The sequence below is a fragment of the Varanus komodoensis genome, unplaced genomic scaffold (assembly GCF_004798865.1).
Source record: "Varanus komodoensis strain SLA01 unplaced genomic scaffold, ASM479886v1 scaffold1, whole genome shotgun sequence".
NCBI lineage: Eukaryota > Metazoa > Chordata > Lepidosauria > Squamata > Varanidae > Varanus > Varanus komodoensis.
In genome coordinates this window covers 86735838-86757859 of record NW_025335268.1, presented here as the reverse complement: position 1 = coordinate 86757859, position 22022 = coordinate 86735838, and the positions used below count along the sequence as shown (strand labels likewise).

Below are 22022 nucleotides of genomic sequence, written 5' to 3'. Positions count from 1 at the left end.
TCCCAAAAGCAGCATCTGATTGAGTATGCTGCTAATTAAAGTAAGTAAAATGATAAAATGGTTATTTAAAATTGGGTGCATGTGGCTGCTACTTTCACTGATGGCTGCTATAGCAATTGAGTGGTATACTGACAGGAAGAAGAGGAATTGCTGCTCCTGCAGCCACAACAAGTCCTGTTGCAATCCTGTTGCAGCTACCGGATGGGCTGTTTGGGAGCATTCTCACACCATGGGATCTCAGAACCACACCATGCTCCAGGTTCTAGTCCCAGTAGCGTCTCTGCTGGAAAGAAAAGAATTGTGATAGTAATTCAAAATATTCAATGCAGTAAAAAAATCCCCTTCTTTCCCACAATCCTAAATAAATTAATGAAAACAAGTCATACAGAACTTTGGGATATTCCCATCTCTCTTAATGCTTTAAGAATAGGATAAAATTATAAAGACTGCTAATTCTAAAATCCATGATCAGTTAATATTCTCACATTTTGTTACAGCATAAAGGCTGGACGGCTCCTTTCATACATTCCATATCAGCTTTACACGAAACAGTCGAGCACTCAGAAAGGGCTCTGGTATAATATTATATGCAAACCTGAAGATCCTGTCCCAGGTCCTAGCAATATCTCTGTGGAGCTCAACAGGGTGTAAGTAATTATTTTGATTTACTCATTCAGATTAAATTGGAGATTGATCATTTTGAGTGGGCTATCTCAAAAATAGTTCTTTGACTATCTCAAGGTACATCTCAAGGTATACTTGGAATCCCATTCCACTGAGTTCTAGTCAGTCATTCTTAATTTCTCATTTGTACTTTGTGATGGTGATAATAATTTCTCATTTGTACTTTATTTTCCATATGAAGGTACTTTTAAATTGATTGACACAAGAAAGAAGCCTTCCAAATAAGCATTATAGGAGAGTAACCCTAGAATCCCTGGGTGGGTGCCTCAGGGAACATAGGATTGTTTAGAGTCACCCTAAAGACTGCACCTTGGTGTTTAGTCATGCTGGCCACATGACCATGGAAACTGTCTGTGGACAAACACTGGTTCCCTCGGCTAGGAAACGGAGATGAGCACCACCCCAAGAGTCAGACATGACTGGAATTTAACGTCATGTGGAAACCTTTACTTTTTAAAAGAGTGCTACAACCTTAGGAGGACAACTCTGAGATAGGATTCCTCCCCCCACTGCCCGCCCATAACCAGCATGGAGAGAACTGTGCTGGCTTTTTCATAGGCCACATTCCTGAAAAGGAGATATTACAGTGGGAAGAGAAAAAAGTATATTGTGGCCTTTCCAGTCCCAGTCCAGTTACTACTGCCTCCTGTAAATTGGCCCGAAGGTCCATCTAGTAGAAAAAATGTAAAAAGGACAGAAAGCTGAAACCTCCATATTCTTACCCTGCTGGAAAAAGCCTGCCACAGCAATGGATACGCTGAAACATCAAAGATTAGATGCTTCTGTTTAGCAAAAGTGAATCCCAGAGAATTGCCCCCTTCAAATACAATCCTATAGTCATTTACCAGAGAATAAGATCTATTGTATTAGATATTATAGAGTGGAACTCTCCATTGTACTCTTGTACAATGGGTATATATGGGTCCTTCCACCAATGATACAATTTTATTACAGTATTGTAATAAGCTAATATCCAATACATCACACCTATATCTTGACCTTTGTTGACCTACTTGGGAAGTAGGGCAAATTATGCAACTTTGCTCCTGCTAGTCTGCCCATTTCTCTTGCTAGTTAGCAGCTTTATAACATGCTACTGCATTGTTTATGCTAATGATGTCTGTTTCCAGCATTGCTTTAGAGTGTATTCTTAACATGGTTCTTATTGTGACGTCTTTGGGATGCCCCAGGTCAGTCTTACACTGGAACACTAATTTTTTTATACTATGAATCATCATGTCAGTTCTGAAATTCATTTACTATATTTAAGTCAATGTTTATTCCACCTTCTTGCTTAACGTTCCCAAGGCTGCTTGCAATTAATTAAAAAAATTAAAGCTCATCATTAAAATATAATGAGCCAGAGACAAGATAGCAGATAACAAATTATCAAATTAAATGAAATACCTGCCAGAGTAAAAATAGCTTGTGGTGGCATAAAGATAATGATGAGGGGGTCAGACAGATATCCCAGGGTAGGGAATTCAGCAGCCTGGGTGCAGCCATGCATCCTTGTCAAACATGTCTCAGATATAAGTAGGAAAAGAAGCTGCACCCAGAGGGATTGCTTTTAGTATTGCCATTTAGAAGGCATTGGCTCTAATTTCATATTTTCCTCTAATCTTCTGTACAAAAGATGGCTGAAATAGAGGAAAAACACAGATTGTAGGGATGAATGAGAAACTTTGTCATCTAGACTCCATGTTCAATTCTGTGAATGAGGTAGGGCAATGGAATGGTAATAGCTTTGTTGGCAGATCTCAGAATTTTTACCTACTGGACTGATAGGATCATGTGGAAAGAGATGATCCTTTTGGTATCCTGATCCTAAAATACTGAGGGCCTTATGGACATACTGCACCAGACCTGTGCAGGCTACATTAGTTGCCAGGCCTAATTAAAAGTACTTACAATAACATATAAAGTCCTAAATGGCTTGGGGCAAGGGTACTCCTATGTGAGGGAGCACTTTTCTCTATATGTAGCAACCAAATCACTGAGACCCTGAACAGTCATAGATCAAAACTCTGAACAGTCATAGATCAAAACTCTTGCTCTAGCATATGCACCAGCAACTAATTCAAAGAACAGCTGCATGGTTCCCAGAAATCTGATGTAAAAGGGAGAGAGCCAGATATCATTAACATGTTGATGACAACACTTTTCATATACCCAGATGATCTTCTCCAGCTGTTTCATGTAGGTGTTAAACATCATAGGAAATAAGATGAAATAGCAGGAATGTTCTGTTATTTCTGTCTTCCTGACTCTCTCAGAGAGGCACATTCAGAGGTCTTCAGAATAGAAGAAGATTACTGGATTTGTACTGTAATAAAGAGAAGATAAAAATGAAATTGAGAGAATGTCCTTATTTTTTTTCTCAAAAAGCATTACATCTAAAGTCCTGTTATTTCCCTCAATTTCTGTATCTGTGCTAGACAGAGAAGTATTTTCTCTATTTTACTTTCTGATTTGGAGAAAAAGACAAATAGCTCAACCACCTGGTTTCTTTTTTTTAAATTGTAGTGCTCAGCAGTTTGGGGGATGGAATGTGGGGCTGCAGGATGTCCTCATTACCAGCAGATAGAGGCATTCTCACCTGATGAACTGCCAGATAGATTTATAGATGCCTGGGGAATAGTGTTTACTGAAAATGCAATTAGTCAATCCTCCTCTAGTTTGCTGAAAATTCAATTAGTCAACCCACTTCTAGCCATGGTTGGTACAGTATACATGCCAGGTGGTTAGCCATTACCGGCCAATCTGTATGTTAATTTAAATTGCTTTCACTGGGTGTATCTTGGTTCTTTTGCATTCCAGGAATCAACAGGCTTTTTAGATTCCTGATGTTAGTGTTGTTTATACTGATGTAGTTACTTATTTTAAGTGAATTTTTTTTCACCTAAAAACATTTAGCATTGCTAGATGTTATTTTGAAGTATAGTTAGTCACATACATGGGTGATACTCAAATAGAGATGATTTGCAAAAGAACAAAATGTGAAAAGCATATATATGCCAAAAAAAATTAATAGGGTTTTCACAAAGCAGAATATTTGCCCAGGTGAAATAATTTCTAACCTTGCCATAACATGAGCAAAACAATGCAGCAGTCATGACATGCTTATAAAAAGAGGAGCTGGTTTATGATGAGGTCCATTTTGTGCTCATTTTATTTCAAAATGATAATAAAATAATTTTGAATAGAATATTCATGTCAGAATACTTCTTAGAGCACAGTATAAGAATATTGTTGAAAATATCAGACATTGTTATGCATTTTTCTAGAAAAAAGGAGAAAATTTCTAACGTTCACAGGTGGAGAAACGATAACATCTTCTAGGAAAACCAAACCAGAATGCATAGATAGTTTATTTTTAACACAAAGCAATTTACAACATACAGAAAAACATATATGGATATCTAATTGAGGAAATCTTTTAAGAAGCTTATTTAACCATAGTCTAAATTGAACAATTCTGTAATAGGTTAACTTTGTCATGCTCTAAAGCAGTGATGGTGAACCTTTTAGAGACTAAGTGCCTTCACTGCAACCCAAAACCCACTGCAACCCAAAAGTGCCAACACTGCAATAAAACCTGAAAACTGAGGTGTTAGTTTAGAAAAAACAACTCACAGCCGGTCCAAGCATATATATATCTCCTTGGCAGCGCACTGACCAGCCATGTGAAAGTTCAGACGAGTTGCACCTAATGAGTTGTAACTCATGATATCATCCCCTGGCACCACTACTCCTTTCCGAGCATGCGCATGGCCACTATCTGCATTGTTATCCGATGCTCGGCTGCTGGGGTGATACTGGAATGACTTGGCTCATGTACCGACGGACAGGGCTTTCCATGCCCACTGTGGCATGCAGGCCATAGGTTCACCACCATTGCCCTAACCCTACCCTGGTGCACTCCCCTAACCCTAATATAGGGCTAACATACCACTGAAGGGGGCAATTTTGAAAAAGCCTTCCTTGAGCAGCTTTTCCTGCACAGCTTATCATTTCTGCCCATTCTAAACACATTCCGACCATCAAAATCATGCCAGGTCACCCCTTTTTGTAACCCTAACCCTACCCTGGTGCTCACCCCTAACCTGAATATATGGCATAAGTTCCATTGAAAAGAGGGTGATTTTGAAAAGCCTTCCTTGAGTTGCTTTTTCTGCAAAGCTCAACATTTCTGCCCATTCTAAACACATTCCAACCATCAAAATCATGCCAGGACACCATGCTTTTCTAACCCTGCCCTGGTGCACACCCCTAACCCTAATACAGGGTGAAAGTTCCATTGAAAAGAGGGTGATTTTGAAAAAGCCTTCTTTGTGACAGCTTATCATTTCTGCCCATTCTAAACACATTCCAATCATCAAAATCATGCCAGGACACCTCGTTTTTCTAACGCTAACCCTGTGATGGTGAACCTTTTAGAGACCAAGTGCCCAAACTGCAACCCAAACCCACTTATCGCAAAGCGTCTACACTGCAATAAAACCTGAAAACTGAGGTTTTAGTTTAGAAAAAACAACTCACAGCCAGTCCGAGTATACACACACACGCACACACACATATCTCTGCCTGGCAGTGCACTGACCGGTCATGTGAAAGCTTGGGCGAGCCGTGGCTAATAAGTCGCGGCTTGTGATGTCATTGCCTGGTGCCGCTTCTCCTTTCTGAGCATGTGCATTGCCCCTATGTGTGCTGTTATCCGATGCTCGGATGCTGGGGTGATGCTGAGGTGACTTGGCTCGCGTGCCAACAGAGAGGACTCTGTGTGCCCACTGTGGCACGTGTGCCATAGGTTTGCCACCACTGGTCTAAACCATACTTTGAAAGATCACTATAAATGACTAAAAGGGCTGTACTATTACTAGCTTTGACTATTCCACCTTGGGTGACCCTACTAGGAGACCATCCTTGTGAGGCAGTTGGGCCACATGGCAGCATTGCTGTCAGCTTCTCTGACACTCAGAATCCCTCACCTTGGGAAGGTGTCCATCCAAGAATGTGTTCCCTTTCTAGTCAAGTCTACATTATTATTTTCAGTTAGCAAGTCAATAGGACTGTTCACACTTAATGCTCTTTTACCTTCTTTCCTGGGATCACATATTTACATGGTAACTACTTATGAATAGTTTCCACGTACCTCCAGCTTTCCTCCAAATTCCAACACATATTCCATCAGCTCCTGCAGCTGGGAATCAATTCTAGGGTGCCTTGGTCCTGTCTGTCCCATCTGCATCTCCTCCATTGGCCCAAACACGCCCCTGGGAATAACTTCAGCAGGCTGCTCATGTTCCCCCCCCCCCCCCCCTCCCGTTCCCCCCCGCCCGCCCCCTTTGGGTCGGAGGGTTCCTCTTTGGGGGCAAGACACCCCCCCCCCCCCCATTACTGCCACATTCTATGCCCTTGCAGAAAACCACCCAGACATGCACACCCTCTCCCACTACCTTGCTGCACATGTGCTCAACACTTTCCCACACCCATGTTCAGAATTTGTACATGGTGCTGAGACTGTTTGGCTTGTAGAGGACAAAGGTGCAGGCACTGGGACTAGGGACAGAGGGAACATACCCTGCCAGTCAGACTTCCCTGAAGGTGCCCTCATGAGCATCTGCCTTGAAAACTCTGCCAGCATGCTGTCAGGGAGGGGCAGGGCTACTGGGGATTTCCCTGGATTGTTTTGGTGTGTGTTTTGTGACAGCTATAAAATGCATAATTAAAACCTCTTGAAAATGACTCAGTGGCTAATAAATACCCTTCGCAGTATGTTTCTACTCAGAAACAAGATTTATTGGGTGTAGAGGTCCTTAATCCCAGCCAAATAAGTATGTAAAGCTTTGCAGCCAAAAGGTAGAAATGTTCAAATACTGGTTTTACATCTGTATTGTGCATTTTCTGTCTTTTAGAAATTGTTTAGTAAAGAAGTGTGAACTAGAGAACGAAATCAAAGCCAATGGAATCAGTGAAGTGAACCAGGAGGATGAGACTGAAGATACGGGATTCTTGGAGCTGGAGCAAACCTTTTCTGGTAGCAAAGAAAATGGGATTCATCATAGAGACAATTCTTCCATTTTTAATGGACACACTCATAGTTCCAATAGTGCCTTAAAGACACAGGATAGCTTGGTGCACTCTGGCAACAGTGTTGCAAGCAGACTATCTCCAGGTCCTATGCTGGAAGAAGAAAGGAGAGAAATCACTGACTTTAGAGACTGCTCTGTGCAGCTTATGCAGCAAAGCAACAAAAATACAGACCATTTACGGAATGTGCATAGGACTATGAGTAACTCATCTTTTTCATCTTTGCACAGTAATATTAAAATAAATGGTGCTCACCACTCTACTGTTCAGGGGCCTTCAAGCACAAAAAGCACTACTTCAGTACCTGCTCCTAGTAAGGCAGAGTCTTCATTTCTGTCCAGATCTTCTAACTGCAGTTTCATTTCTGATTTTTATTCTCGTTCAAGATTGCATCATATAGCTACCTGGAAGTGTGAATTTATGGAGTTTGTCAACACACTGCAGAAACAAAACCATGCTATCTTCCCAGGAAGGGAAAAATTAAAAAAACTGAAAGCAGGGCAATCTACAAGTAATAAACCTGACTCAGGTAAATACTTTTAAGGTTATAAAAAGATACTATTCACTCTTGCTGTTTTAAGCAGCTTATATTTGACTACCTATATCTTCAGTGATGGGCAGTTTGGATGTCAGATCATTTGACAAGGATATGTAAGGGAAAGCACAATATTCCTCTAATGTTAAAGTGAAGTTGCCCTGAGATTGTTCCTCCTTCTCTTCCATGGTTCTCAAGGACTTGAGGATTTTTTGTTACTTTCAATACAATGGTCACAGTCTTTCTATGTTCACTTTTATGTACCAGCTCTGATTGTCTAATTTTTTGGTCAGAAAATTATGGCTCTGTACCTTATTGTATTCACACTATTGTTTGTTACGGTATAAGCTATTAGGATTGTACAAACATTTTTCTACTTTTAAAAATTGGACAGTTTTTCGATCAAAACTGCTGTCTTATGCCATGGTGGCACATTCATCCATCCCAAAGAAGAACCTATACAAAGATTTGTATAGATTCTTCCCAGTTTTGACTTAAAATAATAAAACTGAGGAGCACTTGAAATAAAAGCCCTCAAAAACTGCAAAGTAAAGTAATATATTAAAAGCTAAGTAAAGAGGATGGTAAAAAGGCAGAGGTAAAATTACTATAGTCAAAAATCTGAAGCTTTGTGTGAATTGCTGTTTATGTTAAGTTCACCACTTCATTTTATTTTGAAAGAATTAACAACATAGATATCTGCAGACTGTGGACTGATTTCAAATTGACAACTTGTGAATAAAGGACAGTTCCAGACTCTAGTAAAAGCATGATTTTGCACTAGGGCAATATCAACTATAAGTGCTGCTGTTGTCCTGAGCATGTCAGTGGTTTTGCACAAGGCCCCAAGAACTCAATCTCCTTCCTTAGTGCTGGCACAAGTTTACATTAACTCTTCTGGTTTTGAAAGTGACCTGAGAATTGTCTTTTATTGGATACCACTTCAACCAAACACATGTTACCAAATTACAGGTAACGTAGCAGCATTAAACCAGGCTGGGAGATTAATGCAGAGCATTTGTGGGGTTTTTTGATTTTTTTTATTTCATTGTGTAAAAGTAACCACAAACATACGTTAAACATTTTTTAAATGGGATGGTATTTGGAGCTTCCCCTGTGCTTCTACTGCTTGTTGCAGCAGTAGGACCCCCTGCTGGCACAAATAGAACAACTCTGGCAATGGGCTGAAACATTTGTTACCAGAACAGGGCAGGTCAGCTTCTGTGACCTGTTCTGTTCCAGAACAGCCAGTCCTTTTGTGCCAGTCAGTAATGGATCCTGCTTGTACATAAGGAGTGTTGAATGCTGCCTGTTTTAGCTGCTGTAATGAAGAATAGTATATGTAATATTCTTAACTTTTTAAACTTAAAGCCACATTGGACTACTGAAAGTGTGGTATTGTATATATTTTAAACATAGTTTAAACAGTTGTAAACAAAGATTAGAGTGATAAATTCTAGGTCAACACAATTAATACAAAAATGATCAAGCCTAGCTTAAATTTTCTATTTTTCTGCTACTAGATAATGCATCCATCTTGAGCTCAAGCAGACACCAGAGCTGTATAATGCATGTGGATATGGATTGTTTCTTTGTATCAGTGGGTATTAGAGATAGGCCAGACCTGAAAGGTTAGTAGTCATACTTCTTTAACTGCTACTTTACATTTGGAAAACATGTCCATTAAATGTACACCTTTTGCCGTGAGAGAGTTTGTAATCCAAAAACAAATATATGACTATTATTGTACTTCACAAATATCATGTCATTTTTTTCATTCAGTCCTTCATGTTCAGGAGAGACAGATGAGAGTGTTCTTGATCTCACCATTTCTGCCACCACCAGAATATTTTAATTGTAATCTTAATAATTGTTGTTGTTGTTGGTCTTTCACAAGTACACACTTATACCTCTCTAATATATGTAGTCTTGCCTTATCTTTGGCCTTGTAAATACCAACTTTCAAAGGAAATATAGGTAACAAGTCAACAACAAATTAGCATATAGGCTAATTTGCACATAGTTGCAAGCTGTTACTTGACATGTAATGGGGGAGTAAAGTTGTAAAAATAGGTGGAGCCCCCTAGTGGTGTAATCTTCTTGAAGTGTTGACCTGGCACTTCTCTGTGCCCTCCACCTTTTCAACACTTCCCTGAGTCTCTAGCTGCTCCACAAAGGAGAGAATTTAATGTACCCATTCTACTTTTCAGGGCCCTTAACTGCAGTAGTTACTGTGGTTGCCTGACAGTTCTAAAAATCAAAAATTGTAGGACACAACTTGTGTTGCTAAGCAAGTTGAATTATCAGTTGCAGTTTTTGTAAAACTGCATTGCAAGATAACTTACAACTAAATTATGTTTCACAGGGAAACCAGTGGCTGTTACAAGTAACAGAGGATCAGGAAAAGCATTGTTTCGTCCTGGTGCAAACCCTCAGCTGGAACGGCAATATTACCAGAACAAGTTATTGAATGGCAAAGCAGGTACAAATCAGCAATTTCTTGTAACTGCAAAAACTTAATTTTTCATGAGACTGTCAATTGTAATAGTCTCATTCTGTAGTGCTATGATTTAATGAATTATGTACTGGGTATATATGAATAAGGCTTCCATTTTGGGAAATAAATTTCATAGCTGTAGAAGCAGTTTAAATAAAACTTTTGTTAATGAGTACATGAACAACTCTTTTTTTACACGGAAGTGAGATCAGGGCATTGCCTTCAAGTAATGGCATGCAGCTATATTCCAAACAGAGACAACAGTCCATAAAATGTAACTGTTACAATCATGTTAATAGTTCGCTGTTCTTACTGCTTAAAATTGATAGATAGGGTTTCTGGATTATAAATAAAATAGTGCAATACCTCTTAAAAAACTAGTTGATAAATATAACAGTGTTGTCCTGAGCTAAAATAACTTGAAGAATATGGACTTCTTTTGTGATACAGTTTATTTCTAGAGAATGTTTGTTGGATTATGCAAGAGGGCAAGTCTTTTATAAAAGGTAGTTTTCTCAGTCTTTTGTTGATTGTCAGTACTGAAATCCCTTTGGGTTACAGTAGGTGCTTCCTTCTATAGCAGTGAAAAGTAAATGCCTTGTTCAGCTCATTCTGTTCTGTCTGGGGTGGTGGGGGAGATAGATCCAGCTCTCCCACCCTTTAAGCTATACCTTAATGGGCATAAGAGAAGCCTTCCATAATCACCCCCTTCTGTGCTTCACAACTCTAGATAAGTGAGACGGATTAGTTCCAAAGGCAATATGTATCCAGCCCATCCATCCAAACCCTGAATAGCAAGCCTTAGGAGTTTTCCATTATCATAGAGATGCCTAAATCTTCCTTGCTTACATATTTCTTCCACTGGAAATGATCAGTCCTACACGCATTTCTGATACGGTGGATGCCATTAGCCTTATAAAGTTCTACTCTAAAATGCTTGCTCTCAGGATAGAGTTTCATCCATTTATCGATCTAATATCAATCAAGACTTCTTCACCTATTAAGTCTCCAAGGTTCCTCTCTCTCTACATATGTCATAGCAGTGTTTTAAACCATAAGATAGAAAGCTCAGACCAGAACCCCAGATTCTTTCAAAATTCTTATCACACTTGACATACTCCCCCCACCCCTCTCCAGGATAGATCAGTAACATAGATACTGGAATAGTCTATGGAAAAAGAGAGCTCCATTGCATTCCGCACTGAAGAACTCATTGAATAGTGGCCAAAATTTGGAAGCCCTCAGTATTCCAAGGCCAAACCTTGCATCCAGCACTGAACACTAAGCCCAGCAAAAAAATATGCAAGCATCCTAAGCCCTTTCTCCCACACCCTCCAAACCACTAGGTCCAAAGCTCTGGAATGCTTTGGTGACCATCCTCCTTGGCAGCTGAAAAAGAAGAGGAAGAGAGATGGCTTACATAAATCCAGGTTCCATGTCTCCCTGCAATCATGCATGACCTGAAGTTGTGCAAACATTAGAGTGGTCTTGCCTGTTCTTCTGCAGGCAGCAAACATGTCTCCCCACTTAAGCTGTTCCAGCTGGAGTTAAAGGAATGGGATTATTAGACAAGGGATTGAACATTAAAATTAGTATTGATGACTAAATTTATGAAAGCAACCAAGAGGGTCAAAGAAAAGACTAATGTGAGATTTTTGGAGATTTTTTCTAGTCTGAAGACTACTGTCTTGATGGTGATGCTAGGAGGAAAGCAGGCTGATAGAGGCTTATAAAATCTTGAATGGGGTGGAGAGAAGAGAATGAGTAGAGAATTTTTACTCTCGCATGAAATTAGAACTTAAGTTATTCAATAAAATTGTTGACAACAAGTATTTGAGAGAAATTATTTATTGACATTGTCACTCAGTGTTGTGAGTGACATGCACTGGTAAAGGTGCAAGAAGGGTCTGTCAGTGACTGTTAGCCATTATAGCTAGTGCCAGATACTTGGAACAAATAATCTGGGGGAAATCCTGAAACATCTGGCTTCTTGTTGTTGAAAATAGAATATGGACCATTGGTCTAGCATTTCTTCTCCTTTGTTTTTATACCATGTAATTTGTATGTATATTTTGGTTTGCTTTATTTGTCCCTGGAATGCACAGAATGTAATCCTTGGAAAGTTGCACAGTCATTTTTCTGCTGCATTTCATGAAGCTTAGCAGTTACTTTTTAGTTTAGGAAGGTTCTCCTTGACCTACAATCAAAAGTTGACCTGAGCAGAAGTTTTCAGTTCCTCTCAGGACAATAAACATTTAATCAAACCTAGAGAAAATGGATTCTTGAATTTTGTTTTGCTGTTGTTATATTATTCCAAAGTTGTGTTGTCAGAGATGTTCTAATTCTTAAATTCTTAAATGGGCTGAAAGGTTCCTAAAGCCAGCACTGAAAACATAGAGAAAATGAAATGACTGTTTAAAATATTAAATATTTAGTGTGCACTATATGGTGACATGTTAAGGGTGGGATACTGACAATAAAATAAATGTTCATGTATACCATGTTCTTCCAGGATTGGCTCCCAGAATGGTTATAATGCTTAAAGTCAAAGAAAGTTATACTATATTGAGGAAATGTGGGGTATAAGTGGCAAGTCTTTCTTGGCCCATGGCAAGTGATGTAGTGTAGGTTCCAAGCTTTTAATTCAGGGGAAGGAGGCAAAAGGAATTGTAGGTGAGGTGGTTTCAGAGGCTAATAAAACAGAGATGTTAGTCTACAAAAGTAACCTTTCTGTTGATCTACAGAATCTGCTGGGCACTCTGATGATGTAATGTGTCATCGTTTAATTCTCAGTTACCATGTATCTAACATGGTTCCTTTAAAGATCCAGACAGACGTTTTATCATGTAATTTTGTAATTATAACCTGAATCATGAATAATGTGTCCAGTTCTAGCCATTGCTATTTGAGAATGAATACGAGGGGCTTTCAATGTAATCCCCCATAACTTCAATACGCTTCAATATACCATCTCTTTGTGAATGATTTTTTCACTTTTTCCTTGTTTTATAAGGAACTTAATCACAGAGCGGTGCTCAATTTTCTTCAACATAGTTGTGTCAGTCATTATGGTCATCTTTCACTGAGGATTACTAGGGAACTAATGATCACACTTACTTGAAATTTTGCATGTATACCCTTAGATAGGGTCATTAGCTAATGAAATAGTTAAATTACCCACATCAATAGCAGATCAACCGAGAATACATTGAACGCCCCTCATAGATAACGTATATTTGGCTTTGTCATAAAGTCAGCTGTTCACGGAGTAGAAAAGATTAAATAAGGATATAGAAGTTCTGCTTTTGTGATTTTCCCTTTTTTTTTATGAAATTCAGAAGTTACAGGCATAGTACTAGCCACTTTAGTAGCCTGTTTGGGTTGTTAGTAGAGATAAAAGGACATAGATTTTTTAAAAATATTCTGTTTATAATAGTTAGATATGGTTTGCTTGTGCCAGTAAAATGATAGGGCATCATGTATGCTTTTTCACTTTGTATACTAATGCTTCTCAATTAATATTTACCATATTAATATTACCAAGATTCCATATAGCCTGAAGTGCCTGATCCTGCCTAATTTTGGAAGCTAAGCAGGGTCAGGCCTGGCCAGAATTAAGATGGGTGACTGGAGTATATGATTCTATGATTATTGTTGTAAACTGCCCAAAGAGCTTTGGCTATGGGCAGCATTTAAAAATAAATGTAATAAAGTAATGAGATTAAAAGCAGAGCATGCATGCTTGTAACATTTCAACATTTGAACTGAACCCCAGAGGCCTGGTCCAGTCAAGGCACCCTACTTTCAGGTTATTTAGGAGGAAGCAAAGACCACTTGTGTTATAGATGTTAGATGCTGTATTGACTACATATATATTGATAAAATGTGGGTGCAGAGTACCAAAAAGCAAGCAAATCAAGGCTTAACATGCATCCCTTTAGATCATAGGGCTTCGCACTATGATGGACATCACTCTTGAGGTGTTGAGTTGCCTGGACTCCTATGTTCTTCAAGTTCCAGAAGTAAAGGCAATTCTATCTAGCTATGTCACAGGTTTTGTACAGGCTTTTCTGACTTCTAGAAAGTGATCAAATTTGTTAGTTAAGAGAAAAATGTTGGAAGGGAAGACAATACACCTCACCTAGCTCATCTTTATTTAAGTACTGCAGTTCACAGAGCTTGGTACCTGATTATCCGATACCTGTTATGGGAGGGTTTCTCATGGAAATACAACACAGAAAACTTTATAATCAAATGATGCTAATTTAGAAGATTGTATTGAACAGTGTGAACTGTTCTTTCTGACGCGTCATTACATTGTCTTCTGATCAGTCCCAATACAAATGCAAATTAAAAAATCTTTATTGCTAGAATTTACATTCAGTTTTTGAATGGCTATCTTCTGCTGTATCTTTATTTTACCATGCACATAAGCAACATGCAAATTCCTTAGAACCACTTCTAGAATAGTGAGAAAAATTATCAGGTCTTAAGTGTGCCTCAGTAGAAATCTTAGAAGCCTGTGTGGCTTTGCTGTCCCTTCTCTTAGAATAAATACCCTTCTCAAAAACTTTATGGTACATTTATCGAATATTCTCTTTTTGTTGTAGGGTTTTATGATGCGTGTTAGATCATTCAATGTACTCTTGTGTTTGGCACAATATGGTGTAGCTGCCGGTGTGTCATAAAAGCCTCAGTCTGCATATCCGCCCTTTCCTCTCCTTTCTCCTTTGCTTTCTTGCTGGCTAGAATGAGCTTAATGCAGGGGCACAAATAGTATGCATCTTGACTCAACAGTGCTGACTGATAAAGAATGAGGACTCCATCCTGTACAGTCGTGCCTTTAGAAACAAGTCCTTTGATGTTGTATACTATAGTGTTATTTTGCAATACCTGTTGCTTTAAGGTTTTACAAATCATATGAGGCTTCCATGGGCAAGAATGGGAGAGAAAACATTCATACACAAAGCATGTCTTTCTCTTCACTTGGTAGAGAATACAATCCACTCTGCTGAACTACAGCTATTATTCCTTACCTTGACAAAGGTATGCTTCTTGGTATATACACATGACATTTTAACTTTCTTCTTACTCTACTGGTCAGTAATTAGATTTTTAATTTGCATATTTTCCAATAATCTTCACAGGTATATTTTACAACATTTTGACTTGCAGATCATTTGATCAACAAATACAATGAAGAGAGCAGAGAGGCAGTGTTGAGGCTGAATCTTAATGTCTAAATATTTGATGAAAGGCTGGCACTCAAACTATTAAAAGATTAAAAGATACTGAGGAAAGATATGTCGCATATTTCACTTTGAATTGGCTTGGTGATAAATGTTATATATAAATTGTCTAATATGATGGGCACTGAATCAGCATTAAAACTTGGAATACACAGATATGAAATTCTGTTTATCTCAGTAATTCTGCATTTAATATGCTGGTGAATTCTGTTCTAGTAATCCTTGTGCAGACTATAGAGATTGACCATCTGTGAGTGTGAACAAAATCTAATTACAATTTGTTGTTATGCTCTGGCATAAAACAAACCTCATTTGATCAATACCTCACATTCTCCATACTGTGTCCTGCTCTTGCCTTCTCTGTAATCTGCTAAACTCCATTGTTTTAAGTATCTGTGAATCTCTTAACTTGACCAGATATAGACACTGATACCATCAGCCCTGTCTTTTACAAACTGCTTGTTCACTGATAATTATTCCTGCTTTTATTATCTCCCTTACTAGACACATTTTGGAAACAGTTGAATCTTGGATCTCTTACAAAATCAGTCTTTAATTTTATTCATCTACATCTATGATAGTTTGTTTTTGCTTTCATGCTTAATTCTGTATCTCCATTTTAGAATATTTCCTTGGGAGCAGACAATCACTGTTCTGTGGAGAAAACTTACCTGACTGTAGAGAGAGGGAATTATACATTCACAATTCATGTATACGGTTGCTCTCCTCATCTGCCAGCATTCTCAAGATGTGAATATTTTTAGCCTTCCTTTCCCTCAACCCCAATATCTTCAATTTTCATTCTAAAAAGCAACCATTTTTATCATCACTTTAGATACAGTTTTATTCTCAGTGATTTCTTTTTCACAGACTTGGGTCCTGGCCTCAGATTTCACCATCCGTTGCACTACATTCACCATGCGCCTGTCTAGTTTCCCAACTTTTGATGAGAGGTTCTCTACCTTGCCTTCCAGTGAGGACAATGTGTCTTATGTTGCCCTGAATTTACATGAAGTGACTTCATCACCTTAAGGGGGGATCTGCTGTGCTGCACTGTGGAAGAGCCCATCGAACTCAAGATAGACAAGATGATGACATCATCTAATGCCAGGGCAGAGGAATAAATGGACTAAAGATATTGCTCTTGTTGTTTGGGGCACAATTTGCTCTAACTTGCAGTTGCAGATGTGTTGGCTAACTTGAATGAGCCCATCAAAATGACAATATTGAACTATCAAGATAGCAACTTATCCATGTTCTCTCACCTACATCTCCCATCTACTGCATTCTTGTCCTGATAAATTATGTTAAGACTGCATCATAATTTCAACTGAAAATTGTTCATCAGCTTGGTAGCATCATTCAGTAACACAGGACAGCCTGCCATGCGAAGACATAATTCTTCATGCTATATACACTAGACTACAGAAATAAAAACCAAATCCAAGTTACTATACTCCTCTTGCAAAGAAAGCATTAGTGTATTAGGGTAGGTCTCTAGTTGCATTTCTATAATTTTTAGAATACATTTGCATCCATTATGTTTCAATAGAAATTATAGCCCATTCATGGTTCACATAGAGCATAGGGTTCTGCACAATATAACAGTCTGTGCATACATGGTTCCAACAAATGTTAAGTTAACATAGAGGTATATACACAGTATAACAATGTGCAGATGAAAGATTTTGCTCAGTTATTTATACTTAAGTTCTGTCTCGTGTATCTTTCCTCATAGCTGGTATGTGGTTAGTAGGCAAGGGCCATTTTTCTAATATAATTTGCCTGATTCATGCTAAGCACATTAGCTAGATTGTCTCTTTCTGTTTGGTAAGCTGAAATGCTGCTATATTGTGGACAAGTAATTTCAAAACAAAGTTGGTACATCTGGAGTAATATATACGAAGGAGTTGCTGGGCACCAAAAGAAAATAATATGAACAGTTCTTCTGTATAATAGCACATTTCAGTGAACATATAAAATTCCCATATTTTGTTTTCTATAAGAGGTAAGTAGGGGTAACTTTTATTTTCAGATAACAAATTAGTCCTGACAGATAAGATTAATATTATTTTTATTAAGTCACTCTTTTAAATATGCTCTAGAAATTTGCAGGTATCACTTTACACTCAAGAAGGAACATAGATAATTTCCTCATTTCATAGCAGAACTGGGAAAAGTGTCAAGCAGAATGTAGACTTCTCTCTTTCTAAAAATAATCATATGGTAGCCATTTTTAGTCCCTCCACAGAAATGTGTGGAAAATGAATCCTTGTGAATAGTGCAGCATGATTGGTTTTGTAGCTACCATGAAAATAGCAAATTCAGAAGCATACCATTTTGCAGGGTTAGGTGAACAGCCAAATGCATGCCAAGAAACTTTCATGAGGCTGAGTTCTACTTAACTCTTGTCAGCATCAGCATTCAAGAGAGGAACAGTTGGATGGTTCCCTCATAAATAATAAAAAAGACAATGCTGAAAGGCATTCTCACTTTAAAAATTAACATATGCAAGGGCATGCTACTGTTGAATTTAGCACAGTAAGACTGACCCAGCTGTAGCTTATAAGACTAATGTATAGACTATATCTGATAAACACTACCATGTTGTGATTCTTATTAGAATCTTATTTCCCTTTTTATTTTGGTATTGGCCTATGGATTGATTTGGAATATTTCAAGAACAATTTTGGACTATACTTAGGAAAGTAATATTTGAATTGTTCCTTCCCTCCTGTGGAATATCACTGTGGAATAAAAGATTTTAAATATATTGCATCTGTTGCAGATTACTAGTTAATTTAAAATAAAAATTTATTTTGATAACATAATTTTAAGTAATATATTTGTTTAATTTTGAGTGAAATCCAGACTTTAACCAATAACAGTAACATTGTTTAAATGTTTTTCAAGCAGAAACTGGTGAACTAGACGCAACAGAAGAGGAGAATCTAGATTCTGCACAATTGAATGGAACTGACTGTATTTTGTCAATGGCGGAGATTGCATCTTGTAGTTACGAAGCCAGGTAAGAGAGCACTATATGTTTTGCCTACCATTTGGAGACTGCAGCAGGGCCTAGGGGATTGTCTGTTCCCTGTATAGATGTCTTTCTCATACACATGAACAGGGTTACAAAAAAAGAAGAGAGAAACCTCTCTTGCTGCAGTTCTTGAATGAGTAAACCAATGCTGCAAATCTCAAGCAAACACTGTTTCCCTGTTCTGTTGCACTTCCGTATCGCTGGAATACCTTTTGATATGATATCTGATAGCTGTTCAAGTCCCTCCTTAAAACAGTTTGTAACTGAAGCTTATCTCTTTTAACAGTGTCCTACCTTTACTATCCTTTCCTTTTCTTCATAATTTATCCTATCCTTATCTTAAAATATGTCACATACAGAGTTTATATCTTAATTATTGTAGTGTGCCTAAGAATTTTAGGTTCTTTGTTAAAAATAGTAATATAAATATACTCAAGAAGTATATAGATGTTTCTTTTTTAAAATAACACAATACACACCTCTAAGTTACAGCTTGAGTAGCAGCAAAGAAGAAAAATATTATTGGAAAAAAATCTAAAGAATAAAAGAAGTATGCAATTTAATAACAAAAATATAATCTCTCCTTTCTGAAAATATGTAATAGCTGGGTGTCCATTTCAGAGCTTTGTGACAAAAATATCCTTTAAAATGGTTTCTCCACAAAAACAAATTCTGTCCTAGCTTTAAAAAAGAAGAAGAAGAACAAGCCACCCTTGCTTAGCTTTCTAAAGACCAAGGGTCTCTTTGAAGTTAGTTCACATATCATTTGCTTCACTGTGTTGGGAGAGTGACAGGGAGAGTGCAATTCTGTTGATACTCCTGAATCTCTCAGCGGCTTTCAATATCATCAACCATAGTATCCTTCTGGGGCAACTATCTGAGCTGGGAATGGATGGTACTGCATTGCAGTGGTTCCATTCCTATTTGGATGGCCGGCTCCAGAGGGTGATGCTTGGGGAATATCGCTCAGCTCCATGGATTCTCGTCAGGGTTCCTTAGGGGTCAGTCTTATTCCCGTGCTATTCAACATCTACATGAAACCGCTGAGTGGGGTCATCAGGAGTTTTAGAGTGCGTTGCCATCAGAACCTTGATGACACGCAGCTCTGTTTCTCCTTTTCATCCTCATCAGGTGGATGGATGTGCTAAACTGTGCCTGGCTGCAACAGTGGACTGGATGAGGACTAATAATGTGAAGCTCAATCCAGACAAGACTGAAATGCTGTTGGTGGGTGGTTCCTCTGACTGGATGGTGTGTGTTCAACCTGTTCTGGATGGGGTTGTAGTTCCCCTAAAAGAGCAGGTTTGTAGCTTAAGGGTGCTCCTTGATGCATCTTTGTCTCTTGAAGCTCAGTGGCCCAGCTATGCCTCTGTCTGGACAGGGGCATCCTAGTTTCAGTAATCTACACTCTCATAATCTCTAAAATAGATTACTGCAATGCTATATGGAGCTGCCATTAAAGACTATTCAGAAGCAGCATCTTGTACAAAATGTGGCAGCCAAATTAATAACTTAGACCAGAAGGTCCAAAGGTATAGCACCAATTCTGGCCTGCTTGTGTTGGTTGCATATACACTTCTGAGCATAATTTGTAGTGTTGGTTTTAACCTATAAAGCCCTAAACAGTTTTAACCATAATACCTGATGAAACACTTTCCCCAAATTCAATCTACCTGCACCAACCAACCTGCATCAGAGGGCCAACTCCAAGGGAGATCTGAAAGGAGACAACAAGGAGGAGGACCTTTTCAGTGGTGACTCCCAATTATGGATTGATCTCCCCACTGAGTCCCACTTGGCACCAGTATTGTCATGTTTTTGGCATGAGCTTCAAACTGCCCTCTATTCCTAGGAACTTAATGACACAACAATGGCTTATGTTAGCTGTTTCAGTTAGGGCCTGTTTTACTGAAATGGTTTTAGAAGTTTTACATTTTTGTATATTGGAATGCTAAAACTGTTTAAATTTTGTATTTTGGAATTGTATCATGTTTTTATTGCATTCATATTTTATTGTATTTTGAAAAATTGTTGTGAACCACTCAGAGCGCTTTGGCTATTGGGCAGTACTGAAATTAAATAAATAAATTTGTATGTTGTATATGCACTGGACAATAGCTAAGAAAAGGTTCTTTGAGATTTCAGTTCAGAATAATTGCAAGTAGACTTGTACTGTCCTTCTATAATTTATGAGGTTAAAAATGGCAGTATCTGGACTGAGTGTCTTTGCCACCATTTTGTTCTGTTATCATTAGTAAATTTTATGAATGCATATGGTCTCAACTAAAAATATGATAACCTTTCATTGTGCCCTGGTGCAAGAGTAGTAATTACTCTTAACCAGTAGCTGTTTTTTCAACTACACCAATTGGTGATGTTAAATCAAGGTGACTATTTTTGTTGTTTCTTGTTGTTGTGTTAGGCAAGCTGGTGTAAAGAATGGAATGTTCTTTGGACAAGCAAAACAGTTGTGTCCAAATCTTCAAGCTGTCCCATATGACTTTCAGGCATACAGAGAAGTTGCACAAACCATGTATGAAACCCTCGCAAGGTAAATGATGTTGTTCCTTCCTACAGGCTGCCCATTAAGGTACTTTGAAAACTAAGAGGACTTTCAAAAGTTGTGTGGTGCTTGCAGATAAAAGAGACAAAAATCCAAATCAATTTGGGAATCCTGGCCAATTTTAAAAGCTATAAAAATTGGTCAAAAATGCATATGGTGGTTTCTTTGCTTTAACAGGGCAAAGCAAAGAACAACTAAAACAAAACTAAAACTAAATATTTAGTTTCTGTCCACTCAGCTGACACTACCCAAGCACATGCCAAATTTTATAGAGAAGTTTGTATCCGAACAAATTTAGATGTTTTATGTCTAATCTAATGCAGTGAGGACTGCCAGGCTTGTTTATAGCCATTGTTTTTCTGCTCACATATTTAGCTTGCAGAGTGGTCTACATTTTACACTTAATGTGGAAGTAAGTCTGCCTAGCAGGTCCAGTTTGACATTTAACATTCCATGCAATTTTTATAATATTTAAAATGGGTCAGAATCCCCAAATCTATTGGGTTGGTTGACCAGTTCAGCCTGATATTTCAAAATATTTTAACTTGCTTAACTCATAGTATGGAAGTCAGTTTTTCATTTTTATTTAAACCACTTTTACTTCACTCTTCAGTCAAAAAGGCTCACAGAGCAGCTTAGAGGTCAATGAAAGAAATGTCTGTCCTTGCCCCAAGGTTTACAGTCTAAAAAGAAGCAAGGGGAATGAATAGGGTGGAAGGAAAAGGCAAATTGTGTTCCAGTTCTTCATTTTCCTCTTCATGGTCTCTGTGCACCACACATAAGGACTCTGCACCTGTGTGAAGCCTGTTGTTGGGAAGATTCTATAGCTAAGCTTTGATTTAGGTGGGAACCCTTCCCTTTCCTGCTCCAGTGAAACATGGAAGGGGCTTCCACCCATTCCCTTAGTTCCACCATCATGCCTAGATCGGGATGCACTTCTCTCTCCTAAGTACTTTTCAGCATTAATTGCTTCTTTCTACCATTTCCCCATTTTCCTACTCAGCCTTCTTTTACCTATCTGGTCTCCAAATCTCACTTCACTCTTTGATTATTATATATTTATATTCCTGCCCACTTTTCTCTCTCCTGCTAGTGTCCTCTATTAAACCCATTCCTGGATTCCACTTTTTGCCTCCCCCATCTACCACAGTGGCTTCAAAGGCACCCTTCAGAAAGTGCATCCACTGTGGGAGCAAACTCTCTCCCATGGACAGTCACTCCCTCTGCCTTTTCATTCTGAGCAAGACATGTTGTCAAGGGCTCCCCACATTGCCAGGGCTTCACAGAACAGGCCTGGAAACAGGGCAGATCAGCTGAGCACTGAGCTCTGGAGCAGGGCCTTGCAAAGTGCCAATTCC

The 22022-nt window shown here is 38.5% G+C and overlaps 1 protein-coding gene across 4 annotated transcripts in view; it reads left to right on the top strand.

Annotated features, from left to right (window-relative positions):
• REV1 (REV1 DNA directed polymerase) overlaps positions 1-22022 on the top strand; it is a 53236-nt gene that overhangs the window by 15635 nt on the left and 15579 nt on the right. Inside the window, exons 5-10 of one of the 4 annotated variants that reach the window (XM_044433736.1) lie at positions 498-647; positions 6603-7306; positions 8836-8943; positions 9678-9794; positions 17975-18086; positions 20524-20652. In XM_044433736.1, coding sequence (XP_044289671.1) covers positions 498-647; positions 6603-7306; positions 8836-8943; positions 9678-9794; positions 17975-18086; positions 20524-20652 — 1320 coding nt within the window. Of the gene's footprint in view, positions 1-497; positions 648-6602; positions 7307-8835; positions 8944-9677; positions 9795-16075; positions 16548-17971; positions 18087-20523; positions 20653-22022 lie in introns of those variants that run through there. The other 3 variants (XM_044433728.1, XM_044433745.1, XM_044433752.1) reach the window with 3 other exon arrangements.